We start from the raw sequence: 12,197 nt of genomic DNA on the forward strand, positions 1-12,197 counted from the left end.
TGTCCAATCGGAGACCCGGAGCAACCGAGTTCTATCTATGGCTACATCTACAACAAAACATACAAGGCGCACATCTGCCACACGATTAGCAACCGTCGAGACACGGTCAGAGAAGAGGAGGATTGGACTTACCATGCTCAGACCCAGAATCATACTGCACCAGAACAGGACATTGTTGAGGATGGTCCTGTTGCGAATCCATGGGCTGCGTTGAACCAAGACAATCGGCATCTGCAACATCATAGCGACGAAGCCGTATCCACGGAACTTCCGTGTTATGCATCCCATGATCAACTCGTGCGCGATACTGGATACCAGGAAAGTGATGAAGGTAGCCACAGGACGGGACATGGTGTTGCGAGATGCCGAGTAGACATGGCGACGGAAGAAGTGATGGACGGGAATGTTCCATTCACGCGAAAACTCGAGCCAGTCAAGACTGTTCCACCAGTCCGCATAGAACTGTCTATCGGCAAAGCCTAAGAAGGATTAGCAAATATCTCAAGTGGGAGTCCAGGGGGAATCAGGCTTACATGTTATCTCTGCAAATGCACCGAGCAGATATTCAAAGATGACAAGGAAGACCAACAAAAATGCAACCATGAACGGGAATAGCAGTCTGCTGACTGTTTCTGCGAATACCAAACTTCCCTCATGCCAGTTGTGCTGATGTTCCAGCCTCTCGGCCGACTCGTCAAGCACAGGAATGATGAATTCCTCCGAAGTGATCGTAAGCAAGAAAATGCATCCAACAACGGCCAGTGTCTTCCAGAATATCTCGAGATACGACCGCGAGCTCGTACGAGGGTATTCGAGCTCATAGCAGAGTGTTGGGCAGAGAAGGAAGTCAAAGTAGTTGGCAGCTGTTAGGTTTTGAGGATAGGTCAGACGGCCAAATGGTGAGACCAGCTCCATGGCTAGGTCTTCTCGCAATTGTGCCAAAGAGGCGGCCTCTGCAGTCCTGTCCTCCGATAGCCACTGGCTGATTTCGTTGATTGGAGTCTTGAGCGAAGGATACTTCACAGCAACAGAGGTGGAGGTGTCTGAAGCAGGATTATCAAGTGCAGACAGGCGCTGAAGTGTGTTGGCTAAATGTCCGTTATAGAAGGCATACGAGTGCATTTTCATAAACATGACGAGAAGATGCAAAGTGAAGAAGACTTGGGCGGTCCATGTCCAGTCTCGGACAAAGGGCCATGTGACCCAGAGCAAGAGCCAGACGGCCTGGAAAAGTATCTGAACATTCATGCCCTGGCGTCTCCACTGAAGAGAACCATTACTGTCTTTGAACAGCTTGTTCAGGGGCAGACTTATGCCGGTACTGGCAACCATGATCAAATCGATCACAGCCATCTCGCGAATGTTCTTTGTGAACAAGCCCCATTGGCGCATGCTTAGAGGGCGGCCCGTCTCTTTCAGATTGCGCAACATAGTCGTCAAGACCATAATGGTCAGTGCTATCCAGAAGAGCACGAAGAAGCCTCTAAAGTTGGCATACTCGGAGCGTGGATCGAAATGACTGACGCGTGGAGCGTATTGAATTCTTGGAAAGCCTTTCTTTTGCTCAGCGCGAACTTGTTTGCGAGCTGACGATGTCGCTTTGACCGAGGGCGGAGCATTTGTAGGAGTAGCACGTCCCGGCGTGTCTGGACCACTGAGACAAGTCAGATATATGGTCGAAGGAGTAGAGGAGCGGTCAGGGTCTCAGCGTACCTGGAAGGGGTTGGAGAAGGAGCAGTCGCGACATCTTCGTGGTACGGGCGGAAGGCTTGTGAGTTAGGATTGCGAGGCCTTGGTTGTTGGATTGATATTCCGTTTGTATCGCTGCCTGTCGAAATTGCCATGATGTCGTCGAGCAGGCCTCAGCTGCGATATGATGATTTAGGAAGTCGCGCTGATGCAGTCTAGTTCCTGCTGGAGAGATCACCGAATGTACACTTGAAAAGCTGCAGGAGGGAACAGATTCCCAGGAGAATGCCGTATATACGAGGATTGCGCAGGACAGATTTCGGGGAGAAAAGATTCAGGGAGGAAGCGCCGGAACAAACATATGATAAATGACGTAGCAGTATACGGCGTGTGATACGCTTCTACGGCTACCAGCGGAGGCTAAAGTTCGAAGCGCCGGCCAGAGTCATGGAGTCGCAAACCCATGTTTGCCATACGGACTGCGCAAATCAGAGAGAGCGGAGGAGGTGTATATTATCCAAGAAGTCGACAGTCAGAAAAGATGAGTCTCTGTCCTTGCAAAATATATATAGCGTGTGCTTGAGCGACAAAGGGCTCAGAAAGTGGCACTCGCAACAAATAGTGGAGAACGTTATCTAATCAGATCAAGTCTGCGGAAGCCCAAAGGAGAGACGGAGCGACCACGCATGCACAACAAAGTCGAGAGCATTGTCCAGATCCTCCAACGAAACAAGCGCTCGACTCGGCCCAGTCAAGCTCCATCCACGATCATCCCGACTACACAGTCTTCCCTGGGGTCGAAGGGACTGTCGCCATGAGTTCTCGTAGGCGTGCATGACAGCTGCCCTCAATAACCCAATACTGACCACACTGCAGTCAAACAATTCATCCGTAATGTCAGAGCGGCCAAGACCATCGCCGACGAGAGAGCCGTCGTACAGAAGGAGAGTGCCGCCATCAGAGCCAGCTTCCGCGAAGAGAGTCACAATTCCAATGTCAGGTACAACATCTCGTCGCTTCCCTCGACTACCTACCCCTCTCTGACCACCATTACAGGCGCAACAACGTCGCAAAGCTCCTCTACCTCTTCACACTCGGCGAGCGAACCCACTTCGGTCAAATAGAATGTCTAAAGCTACTAGCTTCACCGCGCTTCGCCGACAAGCGTCTGGGCTACCTGGGCACCATGCTGCTGCTCGACGAGAATCAAGAGGTCCTCACTCTGGTCACAAACTCCTTGTCCAAGTACACAAACCCTGCCTGAACGCTATTCACTACTCCTTACTGACACGGCCACAGTGATTTGAAACACTCGAACCAGTACATCGTCGGCCTTGCTCTTTGCACCCTCGGCAACATCGCCTCGGTCGAGATGTCGCGCGATCTCTTCCCCGACATCGAGACCATTCTATCCAGCTCGAATCCGTATATCCGTCGAAAAGCCGCTCTCTGCGCCATGAGGATCTGCCATAAAGTCCCCGACCTTCAAGAGCACTTCTTCGAGAAAGCCAAACTCCTTTTGACCGACCGTAACCACGGTGTTCTGTTGTGTGGAATGACACTCCTAGTGAGCTTGTGTGAAGCAGATGAAGAGGAGGGCGGAGAACAGGGTGTAGTTGAGATGTTTAGACCGCTGGTCCCTACCTTGGTTAAAATCCTCAAGGGCCTCTCCAGCTCTGGATATGCCCCCGAGCATGATGTTACTGGTATCACCGATCCTTTCTTGCAAGTCAAGATCCTTCGACTGTTGCGCGCCTTGGGTCGTGGTGATGCTCAAACGAGCGAGCAGATCAACGACATTCTGGCTCAAGTAGCCACAAACACCGACTCTTCCAAGAACGTTGGAAATTCGATTCTCTACGAAGCTGTCTTGACCATTCTGGATATCGAGGCCGACTCAGGCTTGCGCGTTCTCGGTGTCAACATTCTGGGTAAATTCTTGACCAACAAGGACAACAACATTCGATACGTCGCCCTCAATACCTTGATAAAGGTTGTTGCCGTCGAACCTAACGCTGTACAGAGGCATCGCAACACTATTCTTGACTGCTTGCGTGATCCCGACATCAGTATTCGTAGAAGAGCTCTGGATCTCAGTTTCACCTTGATCAACGCCGACAACGTTAGAGTCCTGATCCGCGAACTGTTGTCTTTCCTCGAGGTTGCTGATGCAGAGTTCAAGCCAATCATGACTTCCCAGATTGGCATCGCCGCAGACAGATTTGCACCCAACAAGCGATGGCACGTAGACACCATGCTCAGGGTTCTCAAGCTGGCTGGGAACTACGTCAAGGAGCAAATACTGTCATCTTTCGTCCGACTGATCGCAACTACGCCTGAACTTCAAACTTACGCCGCACAAAAACTTTACGCAACGCTGAAGGACGACATCTCTCAAGAGGGTCTCAGCCTGGCAGGCGCCTGGGTAATTGGTGAGTACGGTGATGCTCTTCTGCGCGGCGGCCAGTATGAGGAGGAAGAACTCGTCAAAGAAGTCAAACAGAGCGACATTGTCGATCTGTTCACCAGCATTCTCAACAGCAGTTACGCTGGCCAGATCGTAAAGGAGTACATAATCACATCCGCCATGAAGCTTACCACTCGCCTTACGGAACCGGCTCAGATCGAGAGACTGCGAAGGCTACTGGAGAGCAACAACACCAACCTGGATGTGGAAATTCAACAGCGTGCAGTCGAGTATGGTAACTTGTTCGCCTACGACGAAGTACGCCGTGGCGTACTAGAACGTATGCCAGCCCCGGAAATTCGTGAAGAGCAAAGAGTCTTGGGAGAGGCGACAAAGAAGCGACAATCAAAGGTGCCGAAAATGAAGAAGCCAAGTCAGGTCACCGAGCAAGATATGCTCCTGGACTTGATGGGAGGCGACACAAACATGCCTGCCACCGACTTGAGCTCAACCATCAATGGATCACAGCATAACGCAGACCTGCTCGCTGGCATACTCGATGGCGCACAGCCTCCTTCAACAACATCGCCTGCACCTGCTAGTAACATGAGCTCAATCATGGATCTCTTTGACACATCATCAACAACGGCAACACCACAGCCGCCGTCACAACAACAGGCACAGAGCGCAGACTTGTTCGGTGGAATGACTTCTCCCCCACCACAGACGCAAGGGCCTGCAGTCCATACAGCATTCGATAAGAATGGACTTCTGGTCACATTGTCGGTTCAGAGGGCTGCTGCAGGAGTGTCTGTAATGGCTCGATTCAGGAATACAGGCAACTTCGAGCGATTGACGGATCTCGGCTTGCAAGCTGCTGTACCCAAAAGTCAGAAATTGCAATTGCAACCTATCAGCACAGGCGAACTGGACGGTGGAGAAGAGGCAACGCAGGTGATGCGCATCATCAGTGTGCAAGGAGTAAGTCATAGCATGTATACTACAAACGAACCGTGTGCTAACAATCTGTTGCAGCCGCCGCCACCAAAGTTGCGCTTGAGGTTGAAGGTCAGTTATGCGCAAGCAGGCAGTCCAGCGGTGATAGAGCAGGTGGATTGGTCAGAGCCAGCATAAAAGGCATAATGAATGAAGCAAGAGGGAAGAAGATGAGACAAGCACATTGCTTAGCAGAGCATTTCGCACATGTGACGAGTAAACAATGTGTTCAGTGCGGTCGAGTACCGACAACGCACGACTTGACATATATATGTGCTATAGGTGCTAACAGGGTTTCCAACACCGAGGGACTGGGTAGGTGAATGCAAAGCGGCGGAACTGGGGTCCGAAAATGCTGGGGCCGCGGGGATGTACCTGTCAAAAGGTCAAGAGATAGGCCCAGAGTGAAGATGCATGTGAAATGCAGCTTTGTATCTTGGATCAATCGGATGTTAGATGTAATGGAGATAATATGCAACGATCAACGAGCAGCAATTGGTCAGAGCAGTGTGTCTGACCAGTAGAATAGAGGTATCTGTCATGAAAGCGGCTAGGCCGAAGGAGAAGTGGAGGTCGACTTGCTCCACATACGGAGACATCGGAGGAAACCTTAATGACATTTAGTCTTCGCCGGCCAGCAGGAGGCCGAAGACGGCAGCTTGTCAAGGCAGTTCGACTTGATGCTTCTTTTCAGACCTTGCAAGGTGACGACTGCGCAAGTGCCTCTTCAATTCGCAGCAAGGGTCTGGTATCACGACAAGACTCGCAGGCCATCTCATCGCCGGTGGTAGGAGCATTTATAAGCAGACGCCGCCATTTCTGGGCTCAAGCGGGGCTCTATCACAACGACTTTGCTTACCAACGTGCTTTAGTCGTTGGTTTAGGAGTCGCCCGTCGCCTTTGTCGCTGAAACACCCGACGCGCCTCACACAGAGACTCGACCGTCATTCACAATCGTCTACGAGGCATTGCCGTCGCCCAAGTGCAAGACAGCAGCTTTGCAGAGGGCCCCACATGGCCGTTATAGCTCTCTGCAGTCATGTCCATGTCGCCAAACACGTCGCCCTCGTTCGACACGCCAGGAAATTCTTTTCCTGACCTGGATACACCCATCCAATCCTTCGCCGCGCCCTTCGATCCCAGTCATATGCTGTCTCCTCCGATGCATAATGCTCCCTTCCACTTCTCCATTCCCGAACTCGGCGACAGCCAATCGCCATCTTCCGCCAACTTTCATCACCGCATGAGCATCGGTAGCTCTGCTCAGCCGCCGAACCAACTACATCCCGCCAGCATTGGTGACTCTGATGCGACCAGTCCCGTAAGTGGTCAAGATCCTGGATCTGTCGGGCCCCACACGAATACTTCCATCGGCCAGCCAGGCACAGATGACCAGAAGGACAAGGACGGCCGGACACCAGCATGGGCAGAACTGAAGACCAAGGCGGGGAAGGAGCGCAAAAGACTTCCCTTGGCTTGCATCGCATGCAGGAGGAAGAAGATTCGCTGCTCGGGCGAGAAGCCTGCTTGCAAGCATTGCCTACGCTCTCGCATTCCATGCGTGTACAAAGTCACCACACGGAAGGCCGCCCCAAGAACAGACTATATGGCCATGTTGGACAAACGTTTGAAGAGGATGGAAGAGCGTGTTATCAAGATAGTCCCCAAGGAGGACCAAGGCCGGATAGGCACCATTGGTAGAGCTGTTGTGAAGCCTGCTATTCCCGGCCTACCCTCCAAGAATGAAAAGAAGCGAGCTGCCGACACAGCGTTTGGTGACGACATCAGTGACTGGTCCAAGTCAAAGACTGGAGGCAGTGCCGAAGCTCGATTGCGAATAGGTCCGCAAGAACAGGATGAACGCCGCTTGCTCCAAGAAGGCGCCGACCAACTGCCTTCTCACGAACTGCAGATCCATCTGGCCGAAGTTTACTTCGATTATGTCTACGGCCAGAGCTATCACCTACTGCACAAGCCCAGCTTCATGAGGAAACTCGAAGTTGGGCAAGTACCACCGGTACTTATTCTGGCTGTGTGCGCAATCTCTGCCCGTTTCTCCTCGCATCCAGACGTGAAGACTGAGCCTGCTTTTCTCAGAGGCGAGAACTGGGCCAGTGCTGCGAGAGAGATTGCGCTAAAGAGATACGATTCACCGAACATCACAATCCTCATCGTTTATCTCATATTAGGTCTTCATGAGTTCGGAACGTGTCAAGGTGGTCGAAGTTGGATGCTTGGTGGTATGGCTCAGCGCATGGCATATGCCTTGCAATTACACAAGGATCTGAATCATGACACCTCGACGCGCGCCACAGGTAATGCAACAGAGCTCTCATTTACCGACAGGGAGATTAGGCGTCGGACCATGTGGGCCTGTTTTATGGTATCTAAAAATCCTTGGAATTGTGCGGTGTAAAGGCAACAGCTAACCTTCATAGATGGATCGATTCAACTCTTCAGGGACCGAACGACCACTGTTTGTCAACGACCAATACATACAGGCGCAACTGCCTGTAAAGGAGCACTTTTTCCAATTTGAGATACCGGGAACTACTGAAATACTGGAAGGACCAATCTCTGGCGATGCCGGAAGTACAGGATCTCACGGACTTTCAGCGACCGAGAACATGGGTGTTGCTGCATACATTGTCCGATTAGTGGCCATCTGGGGTCGCGTGATCCGGTATATGAACTTGGGAGGACGAGAAAGAGACAAGGAGCCCATGTGGTCCACGCAGTCCGAATTTCACGCCATCAAGGAGGCCGTCCGCGAATGGCAATCTGGACTTCCGACTTGGCTTTACTGGTCTCAAGAGAATCTCGACACACATGCGAGTGAAAAGATTGCTAACCAATTCCTTTTCATGCACCTGATCTGCAACCAGATCATTTGTTTCACCAACAGATTTGCACTCCCATCCCCAGGCTCGAAATCTGCAAGTGTTCGAGATACACCTCAGGCTTTCATCACAGAAAGTGGAAGAGCAGCTCTGGATGCAGCCAACCTGATTTCAGTCTTGGTGAACGAAGCTATGGATCACAGAGTCATCGCGCCGTTTGCGGGCTACTGTGCCTTCTTCTCAAGCACTGTTCACATTTACGGTGTCTTTTCGAAAAACCCAGCGCTTGAGGCTTCCTCCAAGCAGAACTTGGCAATCAACATCAAATATCTCACGAGGATGAAGAAGCACTGGGGCATGTTCCACTTCGTTACAGAAAATCTGAAGGAACTGTATCGTAAACATGCAGATGCTGCCTTCAGAGGCGCTCAAGCTGGCAACGCTCCCAAGTCCCTGGAGACGATCTTCCAGTATGGAGACTGGTTCGATCGATATCCTCACGGTGTCAGCGGTACGGATTACGAAGAGCCTGTCAATGCAGATGTCAAGAAAGAGCCAGGTTCTGATGCAGTACTGGGGCAGAAGAATGATCTGCAAAGTGTAGAGGAATTCTTCTCAAAGCTAAGCCCTGCAAGCAAGACCGCCAAACAGAAGGCGCCAAGGAAGAAGCGAGGAAAGGCAGAGGCGCAGCCAAAGACAACAGCTGCGACAGCGGCAGGAGCATCCAGTACAACACCAGTCGCCGGAAATCCGCCAGGCTACCAAACCCAACAGCAAAATGCGGCGCCATCACAAGCCCAGGCACTGGCACTAGCACAAGCTCAGCGGCAGCGGTCAACAGCCACCGTCTCACAGATGGCAGCTGGATCCCTGAACAACAACTTTGGCGTCCTAAACTCTCAGAATAATACCAACTTCCCTGCCGAGCTCGCCATGATGCAGCAACAATCACGACATCAATCAGACCAACAGCAACATCACTATAACAACATGCTCAGTCTAGACACCAGCATGTCACCATACACGAACCTGGATCCATCTTCCAACAGCGCCAACCCATTCTCCATTGACCTCAATGCCTTTGACTTTGGCATGAACAGCAACAACACTGGCTGGGGTGATCAGACTACTGCTTGGTTCATGCCTTTCAACGTTGATCCACCATCTGCCGGAGCGGGGACTCTAGGCGATGATGCGGGTGGTCTGTTTGCCGCCGATTCCGTCGGTGGATTCGATGTCAATTCTCTGTTCCCAGACTTTGGAGGCGCACATCCTGGACTACTGATGCCGGAGCATGGATTCGAGGATAACAACAACAATAACCAGGAGTGAGTGTAAGTCTGTATGATGGCAGAGTGTATATATGTGTGTGCAAAAAAGGGGAAGGCTGTGTAACATTTTGGAGTTGTCGATATTCTTGGAGAGTGGGTGGCTGGGGTTTTTTTTTTTTTTTTTTGGCTGAAAATGGGGGGGGGAGGGAGCGAGTAAACTTGTACGTCTAATGAATATGTGTGGGAGATGTAGATGTGTATTGCAGCAACAGATTGACTGTATCAAAACACATGATCAGTCGTGTACGGAGAAAAAAGCGCTCTGTAGTGAACTGCCTTGTTGGAAACAAGGACAGAAAGACAACCCTACATTTATTTATACATGGTCGTAATGTCAACACATTCCGTCTTCTAAGCTCACAAAGGGAAACATTCAAGAAAACGATTCAAGTGAAGAAGTTTGCAAGTAATCAACATTAAATGTGCCTCTCTCACCGCTAGACCTCGCCTGTATGTAAACGGCAGACTAAAGTAAACCAAGAACGTAGAATGCAAAAAAACCGCCCAAATCCGAAAGCGTAATGATTCGTAGAAAGCAAGGGAAAAACAAAAGACAATCAAGCCTGGACCTCAGTCTTGATCTCCTTGAGCGCACCAATACCACCGAGCTTATTGACCTTGTCAACAAGAATGGCATTCTCACGCTGCAAATCAGTCATTTGCTCTCTAAGCAGCCCATTCTCACGCTTCAGCATATCAACCTGATCTCTAAAGTCGTCTCTCTCCTTGGCCACTCTGTTAGCCTCGTCCTTGTTCAACTGAACACTTCTCTTTCTCTGTGCTTTTGTTATCTCCTTTTCACGCTTTTGCTCGAGTTTGGCGAGTTCCTTTTCGCGCTTCTCTTTCAACTTCAGCATGGCGGCGTCGTATTTTTCTTGGTATTTGGCAATGTCTTCGGGGTCTTTTTCTCTGTGGCTGGCGAGCTTGACGGCTTCATTGTCTTGCTTTTTGTGGATTTTTGCTTCGATCTTTGCGCGGTCTTTGTCGATCTTGCGGAGTTCCTTGTCGTGGGGGGAGCTGCCCATGGGGAGGGTCGTTGAGGAGGTAGATCTCACGGCTCCTAGTGAGTCTGTGGAAGCAATCACAGCAGCGGGGTCGTGTGCGGGATGTTGCGAGGGATGGTCGCCCATATCGTGGTGATGGTGATCTTTGGCGGATGCAAAGGATGCGGCACTGGATGAATCTGAAGACGATGATGAGTCTGAAGCGTCGTCCTCGGGGTGCATGTAGTTGTGAGTGTAGTTGGCGACAGATGCAGGAGCATAGGCTTCGATGCCAGCTTCGACGGCGCCTGTGATAGAAGCGAAGAGACCGCCCTGCTGTTGTGCGGGTTGCTGTGCTGGTGGAGGAGCCGAGGGAGTGGCCTTTTGTTGAGCATCGGCGGCTTGTGTCTTCTTCTGCAGTTCTGGGTCTGCATCTGCATCAGGGATGTCGCCCTTGGCACATGCCCAGTCCAAAAACTTGGAGACGTCTGCGGCGATGGAACCGGGAGTACCTCTCTCAACCATGAAGCGAGGGATACCACCGCCAGGGTCACTGCGAGTGACCATGATCCACTCGACAGGGTTGAGCTCGTGCTTCTCGTCGCCAGCTTCTTCTGCCTTGTCGGGCACAGGGTGCAAAGGGATCTCGCGGATCATCTCGACCGACTCATAGGTACCTTTGACATAGCCTTCGCGGTCGGGAGTGTCGGGGTGGGTAAGAGGCTTTGAGACTACCATGTAATGTCTCGGGATGGCATGCTTGTCCTGGCTGGTCTTGTTGGTCAAGGCATTGTCCGAGGTCAAGATCAAGGCGATGAACTCTCTCGGCGTGGTCGGGCCGGGGAATTGGGCGCTCAGCTGGAGGGCATCCATGTTGCCCACGTCGTCGACTTCCTTCTTGTCGAGCCTGCGATCACCGCCAATGCCACGCACGTTGCCAGCACCAGGGCCACCAGACTCGGCCAGAGACTCTGCAAACTCGCGTTGCATGGCCTTGCGCATCTTTGTGATGGAAACTCCTTCGAGCACTTGTCTTCGGGCAAACCACGCACCATGTCTATCCTTGCCGGCCATCTTGTAGACCGAGATACCGAGGGGGTTTTCCTTTGCGTTCAACTTGACTGGCTTTCCCCAAGCCTTTTGCAGGCCTGCATGCTCGGGGTGAGGCGCAACAGGGCGAGCGTCCGAGTTGACGACTTCTTTGGCTGACTTTGCCGTGTCAGGCTTGGGCTGGGTGGGCTTTGATTGCTCGTAGTCGGTGCCGCCAGGGGGAGGAGGGACAGAGTTGCAGATGAGCTCGCCCGTCTCGAAGAGCTGTTTCATCCATGGTCCGAGATTGTCTTTCGGGACATCAGCCCAATCAATGGCGCCTATCTGCTTGAGCGCGTCGTGGAGTTCCGACATGGCGACGATGGGCTGCGGATTGCGCTGGGAGCTCCGAGGATTGGCACGTGTTGCTTTGTGTGTTGATCGACAAACGCAATGATGGTGTACAGGTGGAGTAGTTGGAGTGGAGGGCAGTTGAGGAAGCGATGATTGCGAGAGAGAGACTTCAAGGCGACATCATCATCATCCACGCCATCATCATCAACCGTCGACTGCGTCCTTCCAGAAGTCGCGTCGACTCCACAAATCAAGCTCGAAAGAGCCCCCCCGGATCTGGATCTTCATGCCGTCATCCCGACGCTGCCGTCCTGCTGTCCTACTCCCCGACTTGTCAACTTTCACCCTTGTCCACATCCAAATGCACAGCCCTTTGACAGGTACAACCATGTACCGTGGGATCAACAGAAAGACTGCTCTGGCTTGGAGTCTTACCCACGCGACAGTCGCGACCAATTTGACATGCATACATCGCCAGATACCCATGTGGAAGACTGTTAAACCTTATATCGAGAGGCTCAATAGCCTATGAAAGCATGACGTTATTTCCGGCTATTCTTGATGCCTC

The 12,197-nt window shown here is 51.8% G+C and overlaps 4 protein-coding genes across 4 annotated transcripts; 2 read left to right on the forward strand and 2 right to left on the reverse strand.

Moving 5' to 3' along the window:
• Nucleotides 1-12: 12 nt before the first annotated feature.
• Nucleotides 13-2,040, reverse strand: AUEXF2481DRAFT_302465 (uncharacterized protein). The gene is made up of 4 exons (XM_013486954.1): nucleotides 1,714-2,040; nucleotides 534-1,646; nucleotides 133-479; nucleotides 13-74 (listed from the first exon to the last, which is right to left on the reverse strand). The coding sequence occupies exons 1-4, from the start codon at nucleotides 1,745-1,747 to the stop codon at nucleotides 48-50; spliced, it is 1,521 nt and encodes a 506-aa protein (XP_013342408.1). The 5' UTR covers nucleotides 1,748-2,040; the 3' UTR covers nucleotides 13-47.
• Nucleotides 2,041-2,503: 463 nt separating this feature from the next.
• Nucleotides 2,504-5,230, forward strand: AUEXF2481DRAFT_30854 (uncharacterized protein; the record flags this gene model as incomplete). The annotated part of the gene is made up of 5 exons (XM_013486816.1): nucleotides 2,504-2,513; nucleotides 2,566-2,689; nucleotides 2,746-2,934; nucleotides 2,989-5,077; nucleotides 5,132-5,230. The coding sequence occupies 5 exons, from the start codon at nucleotides 2,504-2,506 to the stop codon at nucleotides 5,228-5,230; spliced, it is 2,511 nt and encodes an 836-aa protein (XP_013342270.1).
• Nucleotides 5,231-5,798: 568 nt separating this feature from the next.
• Nucleotides 5,799-9,388, forward strand: AUEXF2481DRAFT_41506 (uncharacterized protein). The gene is made up of 2 exons (XM_013486868.1): nucleotides 5,799-7,475; nucleotides 7,531-9,388. The coding sequence occupies exons 1-2, from the start codon at nucleotides 6,132-6,134 to the stop codon at nucleotides 9,262-9,264; spliced, it is 3,078 nt and encodes a 1,025-aa protein (XP_013342322.1). The 5' UTR covers nucleotides 5,799-6,131; the 3' UTR covers nucleotides 9,265-9,388.
• Nucleotides 9,389-9,751: 363 nt separating this feature from the next.
• Nucleotides 9,752-12,104, reverse strand: AUEXF2481DRAFT_304020 (uncharacterized protein). The gene is made up of 2 exons (XM_013486955.1): nucleotides 12,065-12,104; nucleotides 9,752-11,948 (listed from the first exon to the last, which is right to left on the reverse strand). The coding sequence occupies exon 2, from the start codon at nucleotides 11,648-11,650 to the stop codon at nucleotides 9,821-9,823; it is 1,830 nt and encodes a 609-aa protein (XP_013342409.1). The 5' UTR covers nucleotides 11,651-11,948; nucleotides 12,065-12,104; the 3' UTR covers nucleotides 9,752-9,820.
• Nucleotides 12,105-12,197: the final 93 nt, after the last annotated feature.

Source organism: Aureobasidium subglaciale (assembly GCF_000721755.1).
Source record: "Aureobasidium subglaciale EXF-2481 unplaced genomic scaffold scaffold_15, whole genome shotgun sequence".
NCBI classification, from domain to species: domain Eukaryota; kingdom Fungi; phylum Ascomycota; class Dothideomycetes; order Dothideales; family Saccotheciaceae; genus Aureobasidium; species Aureobasidium subglaciale.